Source organism: Cricetulus griseus, chromosome 4 (assembly GCF_003668045.3).
Source record: "Cricetulus griseus strain 17A/GY chromosome 4, alternate assembly CriGri-PICRH-1.0, whole genome shotgun sequence".
In the NCBI taxonomy this organism is placed as follows: domain Eukaryota; kingdom Metazoa; phylum Chordata; class Mammalia; order Rodentia; family Cricetidae; genus Cricetulus; species Cricetulus griseus.
In genome coordinates this window covers 98,120,602-98,143,461 of record NC_048597.1, presented here as the reverse complement: position 1 = coordinate 98,143,461, position 22,860 = coordinate 98,120,602, and the positions used below count along the sequence as shown (strand labels likewise).

Genomic DNA, 22,860 nt, shown 5'->3' with positions numbered 1-22,860 from the left:
AAGATAGATGAGATCCTGCCTCAAAAATAAATGCATATATGTAGGTTCTAGAGTTGGTCCACCTGGGGCCAAATTTTTGGTTCTTATTCCTCACCAGCCATTCACCTCTGACCACATGCCTGTGTCTGTGTGTGCCTCCATTGGTTTATCTGTGAAATGGGGATATTGTGTATATCTAACATAGGCTAGTGGGAGGAGTTCATGAGTCAATCAAAGAAACACACTGGACCCCGAGCCTTACCACTGAGCAACAGTCTCCAGCCTTTTTCCCATGTTCTCCAGACAGGGTCTCACTAAGTTGTCCATCCTGGTCTTGAAATTAGGGATCTTCCTATCTCAGCCTCCCAAGTGCTGGGATCACAAGCCTATTAGAGCTAGTGCCACTGATGGCTTTACCTTCAGGGACTTGCTTTCTGAAATCTCTCTTCCTGACCTGTTGTGTGTCTGTCCTGATCTCTCCTTTAAGGGCTATCTGCCATACTGGATTGAGGTCCACTATTTAAAGACCCTGCCCCTAAATAAGGTCACATTCTGGGGTTCAAGGGCTCAGCACTTCCCCCAACATTTTGAGGGGAGACGCAGTTGGGTCAGTCACATTGTTGGTACTTTGTGTCCACTATCCCATGAGGGTGCTGTTTTTCTGTCTCCTATCCATTGATCTGTTTTTCTGTTGCAAAAACAGACCACTCCAGGCTGGGTGAAGTGATAGAGAAAGGAGGTGTGCTGCATTAACAGTTCTGGGTGTTTGTGATGCATTTGGTCATCCGGTTCTTTCTGGTTCACCCTCTCTTCCCACAAAACTCCCAGGATTCAATCCTGGGGATTATCCTTGATTACCTTATCCAGTTCTAATTATGCAGACCCCCCTTCTCTCTAGACACCATAGTGGAGTTAAGTCTTCACCTTCCCAGCACAGGTATTAAACTGAAGTCTGAGTTTGGGACCAGGTCCCATGTGAGCTTTGTCTACCATCTTGTCCTGCAGAAGCCGCAGCCAGGCACTCAGCCCGGAGGCCAGCGTGGATGAGGGTGGTGTATTTGAGAGCCTGAAGGCAGAGACCACCTCCCCTCCTGCACTGTTCTCAGGCCTGGCAGGTGGCCTACCTGCCAACCCCTTCCCAGCAGGCCTGGTGCTGGGCTCCACAGCAGGTGGTGGGGACGTGTTCATCCCGATGCCAGCCACCAGGGATGAGGCCGGTGGCCGAAGCACCGAAGGAAGCAGCTACCACCACCGCCAGTCCCACCACCACTTCCACCATGCTGCCCACCGAGGGGGCTCCCTCCTGCAGCACGTGGGTGGGGACCACCGTGGGCACTCAGAGGAAGGGGTTGATGAGCAGCCAGGGACTCCGGCACCAGCGCTGTCAGAGCTGAAGGCTGTGATCTGCTGGCTGCAGAAGGGACTGCCCTTTATCCTTATTCTTCTGGCCAAGCTGTGTTTTCAGCACAAGCTAGGTAAGTCCTGTGGGCCCTGCAGCTCCAGGAAAGGGTTGGACATGCCTAGAGCCAGGGCCAGACAGTATAGGAACTATGGTACACCATGCTTAAATACATGTGTGGAGTCAGACCTGGGTTCAAATTCCAGGCCAATTACATGATCTGGAGCCCATGACCTGGCCTCTCTGACCCTCGGTTTTCTCCTCTGTCCAGTGGGATTGAGATTGAAACCTCTTTAGCTGGTCTCTTGGTAGGATGGAAAGAGCAACATGGCATAACTAAGAACTCAGGTTTCAGGGGTAGGAACCACAGCTCCAGCCTGTCCTAAATGTATGACACTGGGTGTATTATTTAGCTCTCTGCCTTGGTCCCATGTGTCTTCCAAATAGGGGTTAAGTATAGACAGTTGTTCCTCTCTGTCCCCAATTCTACATCTGTAGATTGAACCAACTACACGTGGTACATTCAAGGAAGGACTGGGGTGGCTTTAGGGAGGAACATGCATACCCATAAGCACTGGGGGCTTCTGTTCAATACTAGTACCCATGTAAACAGCCAGGTGCACACCTGTCATCCCAGCACTGGGAGGCAGTGACAGGAGAATCCCTGCAGGTCACAGTCTCTAAAAACTAAGGTGGAGGGTAAATGTGAGAGACACCCGATGTCAGTGTGTGACCTCCAGGTGCATGTACACACATGTGCACACGCCTGAAGACCCAACATTCAGGAAGAAGTGAGTGTCTGTATTGAACATGCCCAGACCATATTCCATCCACAGTACAATATAAGATGTTTCTGTCACAGTGTGCATAAAGACAATTTAACAAAGGAGGCTATGTGTAAGTTTTATGCAAACACTGTACCATTTCATATTCAAACTGAAACAGCCACAGGTTTGGTTGTCTATGAGGATCCCAGAGCACTCCCCACAAATGCTGAGGGGTGACTGTGCTTCATGGAAACACGATGAGGCTGTATTTGAGGTCACATATGTAACACATATGGAAGAAATACTCTACAAGTGTGTGGTTATCTTTGTGTTTGTCACCGCCACACATTCAAGTAACCAGGACCAGCAAGATGGCTCAGCAGGTAAAGGTGCTTGGCACCAAACCTGATGACCTGAGTTCAGTCCTCCAGACCCATGTAGAGAACCCTCTCCTACATATTGTGTTCTGACCATCACATACACACACACACACACACACACACACACACACACACACACACACACACACACCTGACAGAGCCTGGAATGTATCGGGTACTCAGTATGACAGGGACCTGTGTAGTACTTAGCCAAGTACCTAACACATACTCACCATTTCATATCGGGTACTCAGTATGACAGGGACCTGTGTAGTACTTAGCCAAGTACCTAACACATACTCACCATTTCATGATGGTCTCTGCAGTGTTGATGGTGCCACTCTCCCCTGCAGAACTTAAAGACTGTGACTCAGTTACTTCTTCCCATACAAGACAATTTCAAGGGCCAGTGAGATGGCTCAATTGATAAAGGTGCTTGCTTTACATGCCTGATTTGCTAAGTTGGATCCCCAGAACCGGTGGCGGAAGAAGAGAACTCCTGAAGGTTGTCCTGCCCTCCACACATGCACATGTGAGCTTGTATTCAGGTACTCATAGACAATTTAAAAAAAGAAGAAGAAGAAAGAAAAAAAAAGAAAATCTCAAAAAGAGGCCATCTTTTGTTTCTTATTTTCCACCCTCTGGGGAGTTCTAGCCAACTGTGTTACCCCCCTCATTTCTGGAGCCCCAATATCACTCCCTTCCCTGCTGTTCCTAGACATGGAAGCCAGCATGTCCATGAGTCTTACCCTGCATTCTGCCAAGCTTATGTCCTAAGGATTTTTATTTTTGTTTTGCTTTGTTTTACTTGTGCCCCCCCCACGACAAGATCTCATTTGTACCTTGTCTGTCAATATAACTGTGTATATTTGTTGCTGAGGCTCACCTTGAACTTGCAGCAATCCTCCTGCCTCTGCCTCCCCAGCACCAGAATTCTAGACAGGTGCCACCATGCCTGGCCTTGCAGCTATGTGATTCTTGAGTGTTGTAGTCACTGTTTCTATCAGTTTGGTTGAGACGAGGTTCCTTTGTAGTTCAGCAGATATCAAACTTGGTGTCCCTGGCTCAGCTTCCTTGGTGCTAAGGTCATAGGTAGGACAGCTATGCATCACGATGCCCAGCTTTAGGGAACTATGTTGTTTTTAATTTACATTTGTCTATTTAATGTGTGTGTGCATGCACACAAAAATATGTGCAATGGCACCTATTTGGAGGCCAGAGGACATTTTTCAGTTGTCAGTTCTGTCTTTCTGCAGTGTGGGTCCTGGGGATTGAACTCAGGTTGTCAGGCTTTGGCAGCAAGCTCCTTTACCAGCTGAGCCGTCTCCAGCCCTGTTTATTATTTAATCCAAAAGAAACATAGAAGAAGGAGAAGGAGAAGAGAAGAGAAGGAAGAAAGGAAGAAAGAAGAAAGAAAGAAAGAAAGAAAGAAAGAAAGAAAGAAAGAAAAGAAGACTAGTTACCATTCTTACCAGTTTCTAATGAAGAGAAATGCCTCTATTTGGTCAATCTGAAAGGTCCTAGAGAAAATCTAACACAAAAAAATCAGTCCTAAGCCAATCATGTCTTAGTCCTATGGGAAGTAACACAGTAGGATTTGACAGTAGTTCAAGTCATTCCACAGGAAGGAGCCCAGGCTACAGACTGGGGACAGGGTGATTACATGAGTTGTGGAATCTAGTTCAATACCATTATCCCTTCTGCCTGATGCCTAAGAGTTTCATCTACTCCCTTAGTGTTATTTGCCTTACCCGAGCCTCCTGTGTCTATATTACAAATATCTTCAGGTTTGTTCTAGAGTAGACATGGTTATATATCCCACAGAGTCACTGCTGGAGAAGTTACCTGTGTACACTGCCCTTCTGTGAGGTGGGTGCTGTTAGCTTTCTGTCTGTCCATCACACAGATGATGGAACTGGGGCTCAGAGAGGGTCAGTGATTTGCCTGTACTCACACAACAGAAGTGACAGAGCTGGAATATGAACTCTTGTCTGACCACACCACACAGCTCTCTCTCTCTCTCTCTTTGACCCCTCTAAACCCTCTCCCCAAATGAGGGACTCAGCATTCTTGCTGATGTGCCTTGTAGCCTAATCCCTGGAAATTGGTCTTTTTCCCCTCAATTCTTAGCTTGCCAACTCAAGGGACATGTTAGATGATTTTTTTCAGTATTAACTCAGGGTCTTGGGATAGGCTGGAGAGGTCTGAGTGGGTGGCAGCCAGCATGTTCCCCATGTCACCTTGCACCTCCTACAGGCATTGCTGTGTGCATTGGGATGGCCAGCACTTTCGCCTATGCAAACTCCACCCTCCGGGAACAGGTGTCATTGAAGGTGAGTCCCGAGTGGCTGCCAGAGTGATTGATTTCTGTCTCACAGCTGTGCAGACTTGCGATCTGACACAGGTCTGTCTAGGTCAATGTCAGAGTAGCAAACAAGGTGGAAGGTGAAGACCTACACCAGGGTTGTCCTCTGACCTCCACATGTACACTGTGGCATATGCACACCTGCAGTCATGGATACATACATCTTTCTCTCTCATACACACACAATTAAAAAAAAACAACAATTCTGCTCATTGTCTGACCCACAGCAGGTGCCTTGAGCTGTCAATAACTTCATTCATCTTCAGGCCCACAGTAGGTACCTTAGAGCTGTTAGCCATAGGCTCCTCTCTAGAAAAGGGGTTCCATTGCTCCCCAGCTTAGGAGACCTCAAGTCCCACTAGCTCATCTTTATGACAATGGCAAAGCAACACATTCATCTGGCTTGAGCTAGTCTCGGCAGTTGAGTCCCAGGACTCAGAAGAGTGAACTGGAATATCTGAAGGCCAAGAGTTCCAGGCCCACTCCTAGCTGGCCCAGAGGGGTGACAAACAACAAGCTACAATGTGTTGGGCTACTAAGCAGGGCTGTTCAGCAGGCTGGGTATGTCCAAAGTATTGTCGTTGATCTTTTTTCAACTTGCAGTGGGTACCTCAGAATATCACGCCTTCTTAAGTTAAGGCACTCTCCCAACTCAGACCCATTGAAGCAATTAAATAAGATAAAGCATAGAAGGAGTAGAACATGGTGTCTGGCCTGTAGGAAACACTAAATTGATCTGTTTTGCAAAGCTGCTTTCTGCAGAGCAAGTGACCCTGGGACAGCACCTGTATTCTACCCAAAGCATGGATTCATCCAAGGCCCCCTTTGTGAGGTCCAGGGCTGGAGATGACCCTCTCTGTCTCATCTTCATGCAAACCTGTCTGATAAGAAAACTACAGTGACTCACCCCATAGAGGGGGACTTTGGGGACTAGACTTGTGTCAATGCAATGTCATTATCATGGTGCCTGGGCTTAGGTGTTAAGAGCCAAGAGGATGCCTATCCATGGGTAAGCCTCCTGGAATGTTCCATGAATACATAGATGAGTTATGTCTACACATGCATATTCTGTTTTGAGGCGGGTGTGTATGGAGGAGACATAGTCTCACCATGTGGCCCAGACTGGCCTCTAACTCTCAGCATAGTTTTGGTTGGCTTTGAACTTGCAATCCTCCTTCCTCAGCCTGAGTGCCAGGATTACACACTGTACATGTGTGTTTTCTTTTCTGTGAACATGGCTGCCATGACCAGCCTTAAGCTTAGGAATCTGGCTTCTTCTTGTCCTTCAGCTCCTGCCTCTGTGGGACCTTCCCAAACCAAGCTGGGAGCTGTCATTTATTGGGGGGGGGGCGCTGCCAAGTGAGTAAATCTCACTGACAAGACTTGTCTATTGGTTGGAGGTGGTTTCTGGGTATGTGTGTGCATGCATACATAGCTGCATGTGTGCAAAGGCCAGAGATCAGCATCTGTGTACTCTATACTGTTTCCCTCCATTGCTGCCCACCATATCTCTGGAGACAGGGCCTCTCACTGATTGGACAGGATGGCTGCCAGTGAATTCCAGGGATGCTGCTATCTTAGCCTCCCCAGTGAAGCTACAGGCACCACCACATCTGGCTTCTTCCATGGGTGCCAGGGAATCAAACTCATGCTGGTGCAGCTAGCACTTACTGAACCATTTCCCGGCCCCTGGAGATGCCCCCCCCCCCCCCGCCCCCTCATTAACCTTGACTCCTGGAATAATGGGAGGGTTGAAATAGGTCTGTCTGCTCCTCTGGAAATGTGCATTGCAGCAGACACAGGATTCCAGGTCAGGTCTGAGACAGTGTGAGTGGAGCATTTACCAAAACCACAAGGAAGGGTCAGTGGAAAAGCTATGACCTCATCTGTTCCAGCAGAGCAGCCACCCTGGGTCAGGAAGTAACTGGCTTTGGAGGGTCAATGGCACTGCCTCCCAGGGCACTGGGGCAGAAGCATGCCCTTCTCTGCAGTGTTCTGAGATCACTGTCAGGCCCAGGAGCTGCTGGGCAAAAACAAAGAAGCCTTGCATATGTGAGAGACAGGGTGTCACTATGTAGGCCAGGCTAGCCTCAAACTGTCAGAGATCTGCCTGCCTCTCTGTGCTGGGATTAAAGGCATGGCTAACACTCCCAGTTTTCACCACCTAACTCTTAACTGCACCTTCATCTCTAAATGATGTCTTTGAGCAAGTTACTTAACTGCTTTGTTGTTTGTTGTTTTGTTTAATTTTTAGTAATTTATTTCCTCGGGTGGGGCACATGTCACAGCATATGCATGGAGGTCAGAGGACAACTTTTGGGAGTTGGTTCTCTCCTTCCATTGTGTTGGTCCTGGGATCCAACTCAAGTCCCCAGGCCTGATGGCAAGCTACTGTACCTACAAAGCCATCTCACTAACTCTGCTTTGCTTGTTCTGAGAGGGGTCTCACACAGACTTGGTATGTCTCAGAGGATGACCTCAGACTTCTGATCCTTCTGGCTCTACCTCTGAGCGCTGGGATTGCAGTTGTGGGCCACCATGCCCAGTATGTGTCCAGTTAACATTCTGGACACTTGTGCCAGGCACTCTTAAGTAATGTATGTACACTCATTCTTAGGAACCTATGAGGTAGTTGCTGTTATGGACCTATTTAAGTAGCTTGCCCCAGGGTTGGGCAGCTCCCAGGTGACTTGAAACCAATGGGAGTACAGCTATCCCATGTCACTCCAGAGTATACTATGAATGTAAGCTCTGACCTTTCTAGATGGTTCTCCAAGGAGGCATCCACCTTCCTGTCACCTTCTGTGTGGCTACTCCTTGGGTTCCAGTGAGCTAGTAAGACACCAGCAGCCTTCCCTCACTACCAGCTCTTCTTCCTTCAAAACTTTGAGACAGTGAAGTTTCCACTGATCATGGAACATTCTAGAAAGTCCCATTATATGCACCATTGGCTTCACTGCACTTTTACTTTGTATGCAGGAGAAGAGATCAGTTCTGGTCATCTTGTGGATTCTGGCCTTCCTGGCAGGGAACACTCTGTATGTCCTTTACACCTTCAGCTCCCAGCAACTCTACAGCAGGTGAGATGGGGCATCTCCAGCCATGGGGTGCACAGGTGAATACTGCAAATGAACAAGGATGCCAGCCTCAGGACTTCATTAAACTCAAATTCCATCTGTTGTGTGCATGCACACACACACACATACACACACACACACACACACACACACACACACACACACACACACCACATACAGAGGACACCAGTGGATATGCAACTTTACATTTTCCAGTTGTCACATGAAGGAGAAGAATAAGAATAAGACCATGTGGTATTAACTTTAGTAATAATTTTATTGAACTATTGGCTTTCCATAGCTGTGGGTTCTGCACCCGTGTAGCAGTAACCACAGATAAAAAATACTCAGGAAACAGTTAAGTTGGGACTTAGTACATACAGTCCCTGTCCTGGTTGCTACTCCTTGAACCATAAGCAGGACAACTATTTACATGATATTTACATAACATTTGCATAGCATTGGGTACTAAGAGTCCTCTAAAGTCTGGCTGGTGAGGGTGTGTGAGATTATTTGCAGATCATAGACAAGAGTTCTTAGATTTAGGCATCTTTGGGGTGCCTTGGAACAAATACTCCATATGCACCTAGGGATGACTGTGTATCCAAAATATTATTTAGATACAGAAGGAAGCTGAGGCAGGAGGATTTCAAGTTGGAGACTAGTATGGGCCACATAGTTAAACCTTGTCTCAAAGAAGGAGAGAGGGAGCGGGGAAGGGGAGGAGAGAGGAGCAGAGGTAGGGAAGACAAGGGAGCTGGGGGGGGGCAGGGGAAGGGCTGACATGACTGGGGGACAGAAGGTGATGGCCTGTTGTTTAAAAGGTTCTGGGGTTTTGTGAGAGGAGACGGGGATGGCAGTGAGAGCTGTCTACAGTGTGAATGTGTCTGTGAAGTCACACACATACATGATGGAGGGAGGAGATTTCCCACTACTCCTGTTTTACCACAATTGGAAAAACATACACATGTCCCGGCATCCCTTCCTGAGGGGGTGGATGTTTTAACAGCAACAGTTTGTTAAGGATAAAGAGTGGTAGTGTGGGTGGAGTGAAAAAGTGGAAATCTTAGGCTAGGAGAATCTCACCAGCATGTTCTCACTGCAGGGTGACATCAGAAGGGTTCCTGTGGGGGGAGGGGGGAGGGTTGAACTCTGGACAGGGTGCAGACTCAAGGTGGCCTCTTGGATTGTGGATCACAGCCGCCCTCACTATGAAAATCTGCCTGTGGCAGCGGGGGAAGGGGGGCATCCTTCAGAGCAGTATTGGCAGTCTAAGCATCCATACTGTCATGCCCTGCACTGGTCCCGTGGTCCCAAATGCTAAGGTCCTGCTGAAGGGCAGAGGAGATGGGCTTTCCCGGCAGCTGGAACCAGTTTCCCACTCATGCAGTTTTCTAGACATCATCATGTTCTCGGATGGAGACTCATTGCCTCCATCAGACCAGGACCAAGTCAAACTGTCAGCACAGGAGACTGGCAGAGAGAGCAGGAGAAAAGGCACAGGGTCAAGACCTTGTCCCTTCTGGTGCCACCAGTCTCTGGTTGTATGAGTAGTTCTCACAGCCACTGTCTTATGCTGCCCAATAGGGCAGCAACTCATGTTGTTACAGTGGAAAGAGGCCTCACAAAGCCTGTGGTTTCTAAGTACTGTGATGAAGTACTTGAGACTGGGCGCTTTGGTGTTTTTTGTTGTTTGTTTTGTTTGTTTGTTTTGTGACAGGATCTCATGTATTCAAGCTCAGGATGTGTTTTGGGATGACCTTGAGCTACCAGCATGGCCTACATAGTAAGACACCCCAAAAATAAATAAGTAAATAAATAAATAGAGGCTAGTGAGCTTGCCCAGTGGTTAGAGCTTCCTACTCCTATAGAGGACCCAGGCTCAGTCCCCCAGCATACCCACCAGGCAGATTACAACTCTGGTTCTGGGAGATCTGATGCTCCGTGGCCTCTATGAGCATCTGTATGAAGGTGTTACACATAAACTCATGCAGGGGTGCGCATCCACACACCTAAATAAATAAATCTCTAAAAAATAGTAAAAAAATACTAATATCCCTCTTCTTTCTCCTAATATTTTATATGTAATCACTGCCATTCTTGGTGGTGCCCAAAGGACAAACTTGTAATAAAGTCACAGTAAACACATTAACAAGCAAAGACAATTTTGGAGATGAGTGAACTTGGGGTTTGGCCGTTGGGAAACAGTTTTGTATTGCTGCTGCATCCGCCACCACCACTACTACTACCAAAAGCAAAGAAGAAAAGCCATCCAGACAGAGGGGGCACATACCTGTTATCCTTGCACTAGGATGGGTGAAGCCAAAGGGTAGGATGGTGAGTTCAAGGCCAGCTTGAGTCACATAGGAAGGCCATGTCTCAGCAGCAAGGTCTACCTGAAGTGGAGGTCAGCTAGTGAAGTCAGGGTCCCCAGAAAAGGGTGAGAGCAGATTCCAGGAATGAGGTCAGTGCCTTAGACTTGTCCCTGGTGGCCAAGAATGGCCACTGAAGCTGGAACAAGAAGTTCCGCAGAGACAGAGCTGTGATTGTGGAAGGGCCCTGAAGTCGTCATGAGGAGCTACCAGCATGGATTCTCAGGATGCTAGAGTATGGGCCTTACTCCATACCCCTCTGTGCCCTCCATTAGGTTTCCCAGGCATTTAGAAAACAGCTCTCCATGTTTGCTGTGAGTTTCCCAGTGATGGAGGAGGCAGGCAGGAGCCTTGCTGGCCCCTTGCTCAGAGCCTCTAACCTAGCAAGAAGAGAGGAAAGGAGCCAGTGCCTACCATCTTGGCTTTGATCCTAGTGTCACACTGTAGCTGAGGCAGCATGATCAGATGCCTGCACCTCTCTGTACCGAGGTACCCTCAACTTGGAACAGGATAAGCTTTGTACCCGTGTCATCCTTCCTAGGACCTATGGGAAGGTGAAATGAGTTGAGATGAACAAAGTAAATAGGGCAGGATTGGAATGACAGAGGGAGCCAAGATGTTTTTATTCCTGTTAAAATTATGAATGGGATGTTGGAGAGCAGAGCCAAAGTGTGGGCCATGGACCGGGATCAGTTTGGAAACTATCTGTTGTGTGCCTGCAGTGAGATAAGTATAGCAACTGAGCGTGAAATTCAAAAAGCAAAGCCCTAAACATTGTGTTTGCAATTTGACTGTGAACAGCTGAAATGGGTTTGCAGCGTGCCTGGTCCTTCAAAGGTGAAATGGGTTTGCACTTGCCCAGTCTTGCACAGGTGAAATGGGTTTGCAACTTGCCCAGTATTGCACAGGTGAAATGGGTTTGCAACTTTCCCAGTCTTGCCCAAGTGAAATGGGTTTGCACTTGCCCAGTCTTGCACAGGTGAAATGGGTTTGCACTTGCCCAGTCCTGCGCAAGTGAAATGGGTTTGCATCCTTCCTAAGCCCAGGTACTATAGGTTTGCAGCTTACAGGATCATATACAGGCAAATGGAATTGTAACCTGCCTGGCACAGACAGATGCAATGGGCCTGTGTCTGGTCATGCACAGGTGACACAGGTTTGCACAGAGTAGCTCCAATGTGCAGCATGGATTAATTGGCAGCATTCCTTTTACACGTCCACCTTTGTCCCTTGCTGTGGACTTTTCGGCCAACCTTGTCTGCTAGATGTGGGATCTGAGGACCTGAAGTAATGAGGCAGATTACAGTCTACTACTGTGTAATGCTGCACACAACCTTACTTGACTTTCAGTGTACTTTTATATAGGTATGCAACGAAGAAAGCAGTGATCCAAGGAAGGATGTTTGAGTTCAGAAAAACTTGTAAATAAACACCAGTAAACACGTACGAAATATCAACAGAGCAGCCCTTTCCCAGAACTTTCCCAGGACAGACCAATTTAAACACAGTTGTCTGGCACATACTGTAGGTTGTATCTGGGAAAGCACAAAGCAAGGCAGAAGGCCATATCCTCAGGGCACACTGAGGACAGCACTCAGCTCATCTTTTCACCAGATTGGGTTCTATAGCTATGTCCTCACATCCTAAAAGAATAAACAGTCTTATGAATTAAATGTAAATGTTTGTCACAAGAGGCACGAAATCACATCCATGAACAATCCAGGGAACAAAATGCAGCTGAGGTAAAAGGCCTTCTGCCTTTTCCCCTGTAGCCTCTCTCACAGTTCCCCAGGGCATTGTTCACCACGTCTCATTCTTTTGACCCTGTTCTGACATTTGCCAATTGCATGACTCTGTCTCCTTATCAGAAAAATGGGGGTAGATGACAGTACAGGCCTCAAGAGTTCTTTTGCCATTGTCACCACTGCACGGCAGCATCTGTAGTACATCTGTGATCATCCAGGCCTGGCAGTTAAGGTAGGGAAGAGACAATGGGCCCTGATTAGCTGGTGACACTGAGTTGATTTGACTAGCCTAGATGTGAATGCAAGTCTGTCTGGTACTAAATACCCTTGGATGGTTATCTTGTGACCTTGAGTTTCGGCCCTCGTGTCTGAAGTGTGGTTAAGCCATGCTCACTGCAGAGCCCCTATGGTGGGAGGGTTAATGAGATCCCTGAAGGACCTTAGCACAGGGCATAGGGCTTCCCCCTCCATGCCTCCTCTTCCCTCCTTCCTATGAAGACTATTTTGGATACGTAAAACTAAAGGGGAGGGTGGTAGGATGGAGGAGTGGTACTTAGTAGGCAAACACAAGGACCAATGTTTGATTTCCAGAACCCTAGCACTGAGGAGGTGGAGGCAGGGGCACACCCTTGGGACTCACCAGCTAGCCAGCCTCGCCTGATTGCTGGGTTCCAGGTCAGCAAGTGATCCTGTATCAATAAAAAGAAAAAAAGGTGGATGTCTTCTGGGGAACACATAAAGTTGACCTCTGACCTCCACATACATGCAGGTGCTCATCTGTACACACATACACACCTGAACACACATGAATACATACAAGAAAATGCAAATGGGGTTACCTTTATGATGCTCCAGGCTGATATCGTCATTTAACCCTTAAGGGAACTAAGGCTCAGGGAGATTGACAGTCCCATCTAAAGTCACACACAGGTCAGTGGTAGATGGAGAAGCAGACCACACAGGTGTGACTACAAGGTCAGTGTGCTTTCTGTTGGTGATATTTGCAAGGCCCCCTAGTGAGTGAAAGATGATAGGACCAGGGTCTAAATGAGAGACTGATTCTCCGAACGCTCCCCCAGCCTCATATTCCTGAAGCCCAACCTGGAGACACTGGATTTCTTTGACCTGCTGTGGATCGTGGGGATTGCCGACTTTGTGCTGAAGTATATCACCATTGCCCTCAAGTGCCTCATCGTGGCCCTGCCTAAAATCATCCTGGCTGTCAAGTCCAAGGTAAGCGCTGGCTACTTCCACCCCAGACCCTAGTCTCTGGGTAAGTGTGGGTTCCAGGCACCTCCCAGAGGAGGAGAGAACTGGAGAAGAGCTAATGCAACACTGCCCTCTGCCCACCATGATGTCCCTGCATCTGTACCCTTCAGTATGTTTTCTTCACAGCTTTCCTGGATAGAATTTTCATCTGATTTTGCCTGAGGGAGAGATGCAAAGCCTGTCCATATGCCTGGGTCCTTCATCTCTCAGTAAAGAGTGATACGGTGTTTGATGCTGTACATTCCATGAATTCTTTTCTGTAAATATGACTGATTCTCAGAGGAGAAAGGGCTCTGTGATCCACTAGTAATGCCTGTCGTGGACAAATGGGGAAGTGGGAGCAGTAATGCTTTGTAGTATGCAAGAGGGAAATACTTCAGGATTAAGAGTTCTTGAGGAATGGCCTTTAGAAAGAGAACTGTCACTGTCACTCACTCTGAGGATAACAGGTTGAATTGGCCTTCAGTCTTGAGTGACAACTGACCCAACTCACTAGGGGTTAAAGTTTGAGCAGCTGCCTTTCTCTCCCCACCATGCACTGACTCGGGTAAGTCCAAACCATAAGATGTTGAGGTGTTCTTGGATGAGGCCATATCTCTGTGCCCTAAAGCAGGGTCAGGAAGCATAAAGACACAGAGAGAGGGAAGTGAGAAAAGGAACCACTAGGCATAAAGGAGCCCTGAGCCACCTCTCCCGACTTGCCCAGACCGTAATAGCCATGGCCCTCTATCTGTCTAGTTCATGCCATTCCTATAGGGACCATGAATGTGACCTCAAAAAATCAGCCTGGCCTGTGGTTAGACACAAGGACTTCAGCCTCAGGCACATTTTCGTCTGAATCCAGCTGGATTCCTGTCTGCTCTGTATAATGTTAGGTGGATAAGGAAACCTCTCTGAGCTCCTACCTGTCTACTGATGGAAATCGTGCCTTCCATTAGAAGTGCTGACCTTGTAGGAAACTGTTGGTTTTGGGCAGAGAGAAAGTGCTTTGCCTGAGCCTGGTGCATAGGAAACTGCACAAGGAATGCTACATGGTACAAGTTCATTGTCCTCCATCCAAAATTCAGTTTTTAGACTATCTGCATATTCATAATGAGGTATGTTGGGAATGTATCTGTGTATAAACATGGAGTTCACCTGTCTCGCCCACATGGCGAGAAGGTGGCTTCAGACAATATTGTTGGCACATTTGCTTTCCATTGCAGTGTGTCATGGGAGGTCAAGGTGGAATTTTCCGCTTATGTATTTCTTCATGTCTGAGCTCAGTTGCAGACTTTCGGGCCTTTGGAATGCCGTAGTTTTGGGTTGGGGAGCTCCACCTGCACCAATATGACTTAATCTTCATGATGCCTAATCCAGAGCTTTTCCTGATGGTGCAGAGTCCTGGCTTTGTATTTACATGTGGTGGCTTTGTATTCCAGGAAATCCTGTCTCTCCCAAGCTCTAATAGGTCCAGTCAGTGAGAATTCAAGAGTCATATTCTCCGTCTTGTGGAGTCCATATGCCTCAGCCAGGAATAGCTTGCAGCCGCTAGCTGCTTGAACAAAGTAGGGCACTTCCTACAGGAACACAGGCCTCAACCAGCCACCTGAAGGCACAGGGCATTTCTCCTTCATGACCCTCCTCTTGTCCCACAGCCAAACCTGGAGCACAGCAGTTCAGGCTGGGGAGGAGCTGGGGCTGAAGCTAGCAGACACAGCTATGCCCCTTCCTTCCATACACTGGATCACCTGTCACTGCTGGAGTCTCCTGGATGTACATAGTCTGCAGGGTCAGCCTGGCAGGCAGGAGAGGCAGAATCCCTACCAGAGCTTGCCTTTGATGCTAAATGACTCCAGAGAACTGACTGTCAATCGAGGTCATTTTTCCTGCCCATTCTGGCTCCTATCAGGAGCAACCACTGTCAAGCACCTGTGGGCCACTTGGCATTTGCTGGTTGTGGACTTGATCTCACTTTGACATGACTGTCACCCCTTCTCACATCTGTGGTGACTGTGGCACAGGGTGGTTTGGTGACTTGCCTAAGAATACAGTCAGAAAAGCAGTCAAGCCTGTTCCTATGACTTCCAAGCAACTAGAAGTCACCCTCAAGTAACCCCCAGGTCTAAGCACTGTGGCTTTCTACTGTGGGTGGACATAGACACTGTGCCCACCTGCTTCAGACAGTAAGCTGATGGCATAGAGTGTGACACCAGAGGCAGGAGGGCCTCCCAATGGCTCATGGTCCATCATTTGTGGTGACACATTAGTAGTGTCTACTGTCATGTGCCTTGTCCTTTGGAATTCTTCCATTCTTGTCCCTGGCAGAGGGGTCTGGTCTGCCAAGTTCCACTTCTGAATCAGCCCCCATGTAGCTTAGGGGACAGCCATTAAGTGAACTTCATTCAAAACACATGGTCCTCTGGGCACATGGTTCCCCCGGCCCCCATCCATCCAGCTGTCAGCCAGGGAAGCCCGGACTATGGCCACCTGTGGAAGGCTTCCCCAGCACAGCTGTGGCTGAGGCAAACTAGGGGCAGGTTTCCAAGAACGGGCAGAGGACCTCCTCCAAGCCTGGATGCCTTCTAGCTGCTTTGGATCTCTGGACATAGGCCTCCATGACCATGGTTTATGTTCACAACCTGAGAATGATCTTGAACACTTTTCCTTGCTTCTTCTGGCAGCCATTGACTTCTGTCCATTTTGTATCTTAATTGACTCCAAAGTCGAGCCTCCTACAGTTTCACTGCTGAACCCTAAACTTTGCTGCCATGGAACCCAAGTGGCCTTTCTCAGTTTCTCCTCTCTGACCTCCTTGTTCTGTTCCTTGTGGTCAGGGCAGCCTTTTCAGACAGTGAATGTGATGGCTCATCTCATTTTCCTCTCTATATCCAAAACTCCTAGAAGGGAATGAATGCATCTAGCTTATTTGTTGTTGGGCCACAGCATCTCTATACATCAGAAACATGTGGAGTGTGTGTGTGTGAGAGAGAGAGAGAGGGGGATGGGAGGGAGGGAGGGAGGGGAGAATGGATGGAAGGGGGTGCTCTGACTTCTCATTCACAGACTAATATAAGTAACATGGCAAAGACTTCAGGCCTCTTGGTGACCACAGGCCAGCCACTGAAGAGGGAGTGTGGCTCAGCCCTTCACAAGCAGGGCCCTTCTCTCAGCCATCCCTGCTCACAGATGCTTCATAAGGCAAGGGCAGTTAAAATATTTTATTTAAGGTAAAATTCACATAAAATTAACCACTAATCATTTAAAAGAGTGTCATTAATTCTGTGACATTTCATGCAGTGACAGTGTAGCCAGCACCCTTGTGTAATTCCAGAACATTGCCATCACCCCAGTTGGAAGCCTGTATTCACTAAGCAGTCACCCCAGGCTTCTCCCACTAGCCCTAATCTGCCTTCTGTCTGTGGATTTGCCCACTCTGCATAGTTCCCACATATCAAGTCCTAGCTGTTAACCAACATTCATGTATGTCTTCAAGTTCATCTGCATTGTAGCATGGGCTAGCACAGCTCATACACCTGTAATCCTAGCCCTAAAGAGGCAGAGGCAGGAGGGTCGAAGCTCAAGGCCAGCCTGGGAACAGTAAGACCTTACTCAAAAGAAAAGGAAAAAAAAAACAGGGTTAAATGATGGTTCAATGAGTAAGAGAACTTGCTCTGCAGGCAGGAGGTCCTGGATTCAAATCCCAGTAACACAAGCATAGTCAGATATGGTCGAAGTGCCTATAACTCCAGAATTGCAGGACACAGGCAGCAAAGGGGGAAAGCAATAGAGGATAACTCCTAAGACCTGTCCTCTCTGGCAGAGAACTCCACACTCATATTAGTGCATTACACACACACACACACACACACACACACACACACACACACACACACACACACACACACACGCCAACCGCACATACACACACATGCATATGAGCACGCACACAAGAAAACACACCACCACCACCACACTTTAGCATGGCTCAGCCTTCATTTTTTTCCCCATGACTGGTTCCCATCCCACACTGAACAGACCACCATTCATTCAGCCGTTTGCCCTTTGAGAGAGACTTTGGGGTGCTTCCCAACTTCTGGCCATTGTGAGTAATGCCACTTGGGACCTTTTGTGTGTAGGAATGCAGATATGGTTTTTCTGAGTAAATTTAGTTTCCTGGATTTGTTTATTGAGCTCTTCTGAACTAGTTAAGAGTCAGGTCTGTGGATACAAAAATCCCTGTCTGCCCCCAATCCAGGCTAGTGTGTCTTCCCTCCCCTTCACATGGCACTGCTTTGGACCAGGGGGTGGGGGTGGGCCCTGACACCTTTTCTCGTACCTCTGAGGTGTGGTGACAGTTATTAATGCCTCCCTGGCAACTGTCCAGCTCCTTCCTTGATGATTATTATTTTATTCGGGGAGATTAATGTGCCAGGTCAGAGCGTGATCCAGCCTGTAACAAGTGATGTGAATGGCCCTCCCAAGATAAATTGCAGGCTGGGAAAAGGTCTGCAGCCTCTCCTTGCCTGTCTGAGAGCTCTCGAGAATCCTCATCAATCCTTGTCTGGGAGGAAGAAAGCCACGGGTGTTCCTCTGCAGCTGGGATGGGGTGGGTGGTGGGGGGACACATCTGTCAGGGACCCCTAATGGCCCTCAGCACAGATGCTCCTGTGCTGGCCTCCATGCCATCCACTGAGAGAGCGGGCTGGTTGAATATTGCAATTATGATATTGGAGGCCTCCAGTATTTGGCCCCGTTTGATGGCCTGACATGAAGCTGGGTGAGCCACCTTGCCTGGGGGATTGGGGAGTGTCTTCATTTTCTTCCTCTTCTTAATCATCCCTCTGCTGTGACCAATTCCCAAATTCCCTCATGCCTCCTAGCATGACAGGGTCTGTCAGGAACCCTCACAGAGGGGCTCCTTGGTGAGTTGGGATCCTTGGGTTAAAGATGGTGGCCCAAATGAGCTAAAGATGGCGGCCACTGACCCTCACCCTCAACTGCAAACGGTCACTCTGGCCTGGTGTCCTGAGCTGCCGTTGCTTTCATTGGTTTGTTTCTTAGAGTTTCACTGTGTATCATGGGCTGGCTTTGAATTCCTAATCCTCCTGCCTTGGCCTCTTTGGTGCTGGGATTCTTGGTGTAAGCCACCACACACCCTGAGGTGAACTGTCATTTGTCATCATAAACCCATGTAATAGGCTGGGGGTGTAAACTGGTAGAGTGCTTGCCCACATCAAATTAATCAATTAATTAACCACATATAATATATACAACTCATGTATCTTGGGCCTGCCAGACCTGACTTCTTCCCCACCTCTCTCCTTACCATAATTTCTCCCTCCTGCCACCTAGAACAGCTTCCTTGGGGGCTTTGCCTTCTCCTTCTCAGGCCCTTCATACTTCCCATCCCCTCTGCTTGGGGCAGCATCACCCTGCTGTTCCCAGGGCTGTGTCCTTCCCATGATTCCACTCTCCACCACCCTGACTCACCCTATCATCAGCATGGACTCTTCCTCCTTGTATGTATCCTATTGTTTTATCTACATCTATTGTCTGCCACCCCTGCCCCACTCTGCGTCACCTCCACTGGAGTGTGAGCTCTGGTGCTCAGGAACCTCATGTCTTAGGAGTTTCTGTCCCAAGCACAGTGTGGTTGCCATGAGTTGAGAAGAAGACCCTTACCCTAATTGCTTGTCAGGGTTAAAGCTGGGCCAGCCTCCCCATCCCCATGGTCCTGTGTTGTTCTGGTTTATTGATGGTTCAAGGGCCTCTCTGCTTGTAGGGCCACACTGCATCTGGAAGCTGTAAAACTGAGTAGACATCTTCCTAACCACTGGCCACTCACTCCTCTACAATACACCTGTCTTGCCATTCTGTTGTTTCTTGTCTTTTTGTTTGTTCATGATTTGTTTTGTTCTAATCTTGTATTATATTTATTTATGGGGGGAAGAGCACACGAGCACATTTGCAGGTCAGAAGACAGCTTGCAGGAGTCACTATTCTCCTTCCACTGTGTGGGTTCCCAGGATTGGACTCGGGTCATCAGGCTTGGATGTAAGCCCTTTTACCCGCTGAGCCATCTGATCAGCCCTTGTCTCTGGCCTTTTGAGACAGGGTCCCACTATGTAGTCTAGGCTAGTCTGGAGCTCTTAATCCTCCTGCCTCAGCCTTCTGAGTTCTGGGACCACAGACATCAGTCCTCATGCCCACACCCACCCTGTCCCTAATTAAGAGGCTGATGAAGTAACCTAAATTCACATGATACCATCTACTCTAACCCCTAATGTTATTAGGAATAAAAGGAAGCAATTGGCTAGTCCACACTGCCTTTGTTTTTTTGAGTGCTCTTGGCCCAAGTTTCTAGAACTGTGCTGGCCCCGTGTGTCGGATACAGGTCGCCTGTGTTCTCTACATGTGAGCTAGCTGCATTCTAGATGTTCCTCTCCTGCACCAGCCACATCGGCTCAAGTTGCAGTTTGCCCCTGTGCAGCCAACACAGATACAATGTCTCCAGGGCTAGGACCAGAGCTCAGTGACAGAGAGCTTGTCCAATATGTGTGGTAGTCCGAGTTCTATCCCTACCACCATTGCCAAAATTTCTGCTGGATGGTAATATTCTAGAACATTCTTAGAATTGGGTTTAATTCAACAACCCACTAATATGGTAAATGACTTTTTCATTATAGATAGCCATGAGCCTATGGGGACAAGTGATATATTTGGTGTGTCTAGTTGACAGAGGATGGGCAGCTATCCAGCCCTACTTAGCAATGCTGCTGAAACTATGAAAGAATGGGTCAAGTGTTTGTCTGCTTATGTCCCTGGGTCAGCCCCTAATGTGACATCCTGAAACACGTACCTCAGAAATTACATATTGAAATCATAACCCATACCTCAGCATGTGGGTATATTTGCATTTTTATATTTATTTAGTGTGTATATGTACATATGCTACAGCACACATGGTGGTGGTCAAAGGACAACTTGCAGGTGTCTGTTTGCTCGGTCTGCATGTGGTCCTGGGGATGGAGCTCAGCACCTCATACTTGATAGCAGGTGCCTTTACCCACTGAGCCATCGCACAGCTCCAGGCATAGTCTCTGAAGGAGGAATGAAGTAAGGAGGTGTGTTTGTTACATTTCTGTGATAGAACATCGGACCAAAGCAACCCATGAGTGGAAGGTTGGATTCTGGCTTATGGGTCAAGTATAGAGTCCATAGTGGAGAAGTCATGGGGACGGAAGTTGTCCTTCACTGTGGCAGAGGGAGCTTGAGGTGACTGGTTACATGATGTAGATAGTAAAGAAGCAAAGAGAGAGTGGGACCATGGCCCACCTCAAGCCCCACCCCTCATTCTTTGTCTGATACAGCACCTTCAGATAGGGACCAAGTGTTTAAAATATGCAGTTGCAAAGTGGATAGTTTGAGTTCAGATATAGCAGGAGGTCACAGGGAGGGCCCTGACCTAGTATGAACTTATTAGTATCTTATATCAAGAGGAAATTGGGATATAAATGGGTGTGGAGGTAGCAGTAGGAGGCAGCCATCCCTAGACATGGAGGCAGGTATCCAAAGACACTGTGGCCTTGGCCCTCTGGCTTACAGCACCATGAGGAACTGATTTCATGAGCTGGGCATGGTGGTGCACGCCTTTGATCTGGGCACTCAGGAGGCAGAGGCAGAAGAGCCCTGAATCTGAGGACAGCCTGGTCTAGCAAGTTCTTCATCAGCCAGGGCTACATAGTGAGATCCTGTTTCTAAAAAGAAAGAAGTTTCTTGTCTTGAAGCCATCTTCTCTGTGACACCTTGTCACAGTAACCCAGACAGAATCATACCTGTCTTCCAAGACCAGCCCTCCAAGAGCTCTTTGCTCCTTTGATCTAGATGTCTGCCTTTTACTACCATAGAATTATTTTGTTAATAGATAATAGAATCACAGAGTTCAAAGGTCAAAGCTCCAAAACAGCGTGTCTGTATTTATGCACACATATGTACATAAACCTACACACACACATATGCTCACATGCTCACACACATACACAGACATGCTCAAAGGCTCACATACATGCACTGTGTGTATCCCTTCCTACTCTAGACATCCAGTTTCTCCTCCTCCTGGAAGTTAAAATCTCATCCTTAAGTGTTTTTACAGCCATATGTACACACAGAAACAATGGTGGGTGGGTGTTCTTCCAGGTCACCTTGCCTTTCTTAGCTCCCCATCCAATTGACCCTTGAAGATGGCTCCAGATAAACACACACAGGGAACAATGTGGTAATTGAAAGTTGGGACCCAGAGGCTGTGCATTTCCTGTCAGAGTATCCTTCTGCCACTTACCAGGTGTTTGACCTCTTCTGCCTTTGTTGCCATATCTGTAAAGTGGGGTCATAATAGAAGCCCCTGCTAGTCACTTTCAGTTGCTGCCCAGGAAATGACCATTGATATAGCAACTTCAAAGATGGCCATCAGGGTCTAGGGAGATGGCTCAGTTAGGACAATGCTTCCTTTGCAAGTATGAAGACCTCAATTCTGATCCCTGGCACCGAGGTTCTACTGGCAACCAGCAGGAAATACACATCCTTAGGCTCTGCCTCATACCCTGAGTCAGAAACCTCAGGGGTGTGCCCTGAAGTCATGACCATAGCAAGCACTGTGCCTGATCTGAACATACACCATTGTTCATTCTTTTTCAGTGTTGTGTAATACTCCCAAAGTTAATTGACCCAATGTAGTTGTGATGGTTAAACTGTTTCTTCATCTTTTACCAACATAACAAATATAATGCCCAACATCCCTTGCAAACATGCAAGAGGTTTCTCTAATGTGGCTGTCCAGGATGGAAACGTTGGAGTGAGTATCTCCCACCTTATAGAGAATTCCAGTGGGTCCCCCCTCCCAGTTGATTATAGCAGTTTGCATTGCCTCCCAGGCTGGATATAAGCTGCACTTCCAATGTCTTTCTTGATGTGTTAGCAGGACTGTGATGTACCTCATCTTCAGGGGGGGCCAGGAGCCAGTCCTAATGAAGGCTAAATCACTGTCTTTTGGAAAGGCTCCAGTGTTAAATGTGGACCCAGAGCACGACTCCAGCACTGCCCATCTTTCCAGACATTGGTTGGCCCAGTAGCTCCCTTCTTGCTGTTTTATTTTTGCCTGAGCAGCAGTGGGCAGTTTAGTCTCCATGACTTTGGTGGGAATCTGTCAGGGATCCCTCTCAGGCAGATTCTCTTGCCAGAGAAGCAGAGCCAGTAGCACACTTGTGCTTTGAGAGGTTTGTTTCAAGGAACAGGCTCAATGGTGGCAGGGTGAGCATATCTGAAATCTACAGGATAGCCTGGAAGTTTAGGCAGGCATGACACTGTAGCCATGGGCAAAAGTCCCCCCTGCCACCAGGAAATGCCATCCCTCACTCATATGGCCTTTCCTTGGGTTAGATGAGGCATACCCACGTGATAGATGACAATCTCCGCCACCTCCTGGCTTGAAGTGTCAACCACATCTGCATCTCACAGTGATACCTAGGA

The 22,860-nt window shown here is 47.9% G+C and overlaps 1 protein-coding gene across 2 annotated transcripts in view; it reads left to right on the top strand.

Annotated features, from left to right (window-relative positions):
- Rnft2 (ring finger protein, transmembrane 2) overlaps positions 1-22,860 on the top strand; it is a 55,536-nt gene that overhangs the window by 7,096 nt on the left and 25,580 nt on the right. For both annotated transcript variants that reach the window (XM_027414173.2, XM_035443266.1), the window contains exons 4-7: positions 985-1,454; positions 4,782-4,858; positions 7,870-7,970; positions 13,164-13,317. In XM_027414173.2, coding sequence (XP_027269974.1) covers positions 985-1,454; positions 4,782-4,858; positions 7,870-7,970; positions 13,164-13,317 — 802 coding nt within the window. The remainder of the gene's footprint in view (positions 1-984; positions 1,455-4,781; positions 4,859-7,869; positions 7,971-13,163; positions 13,318-22,860) is intronic.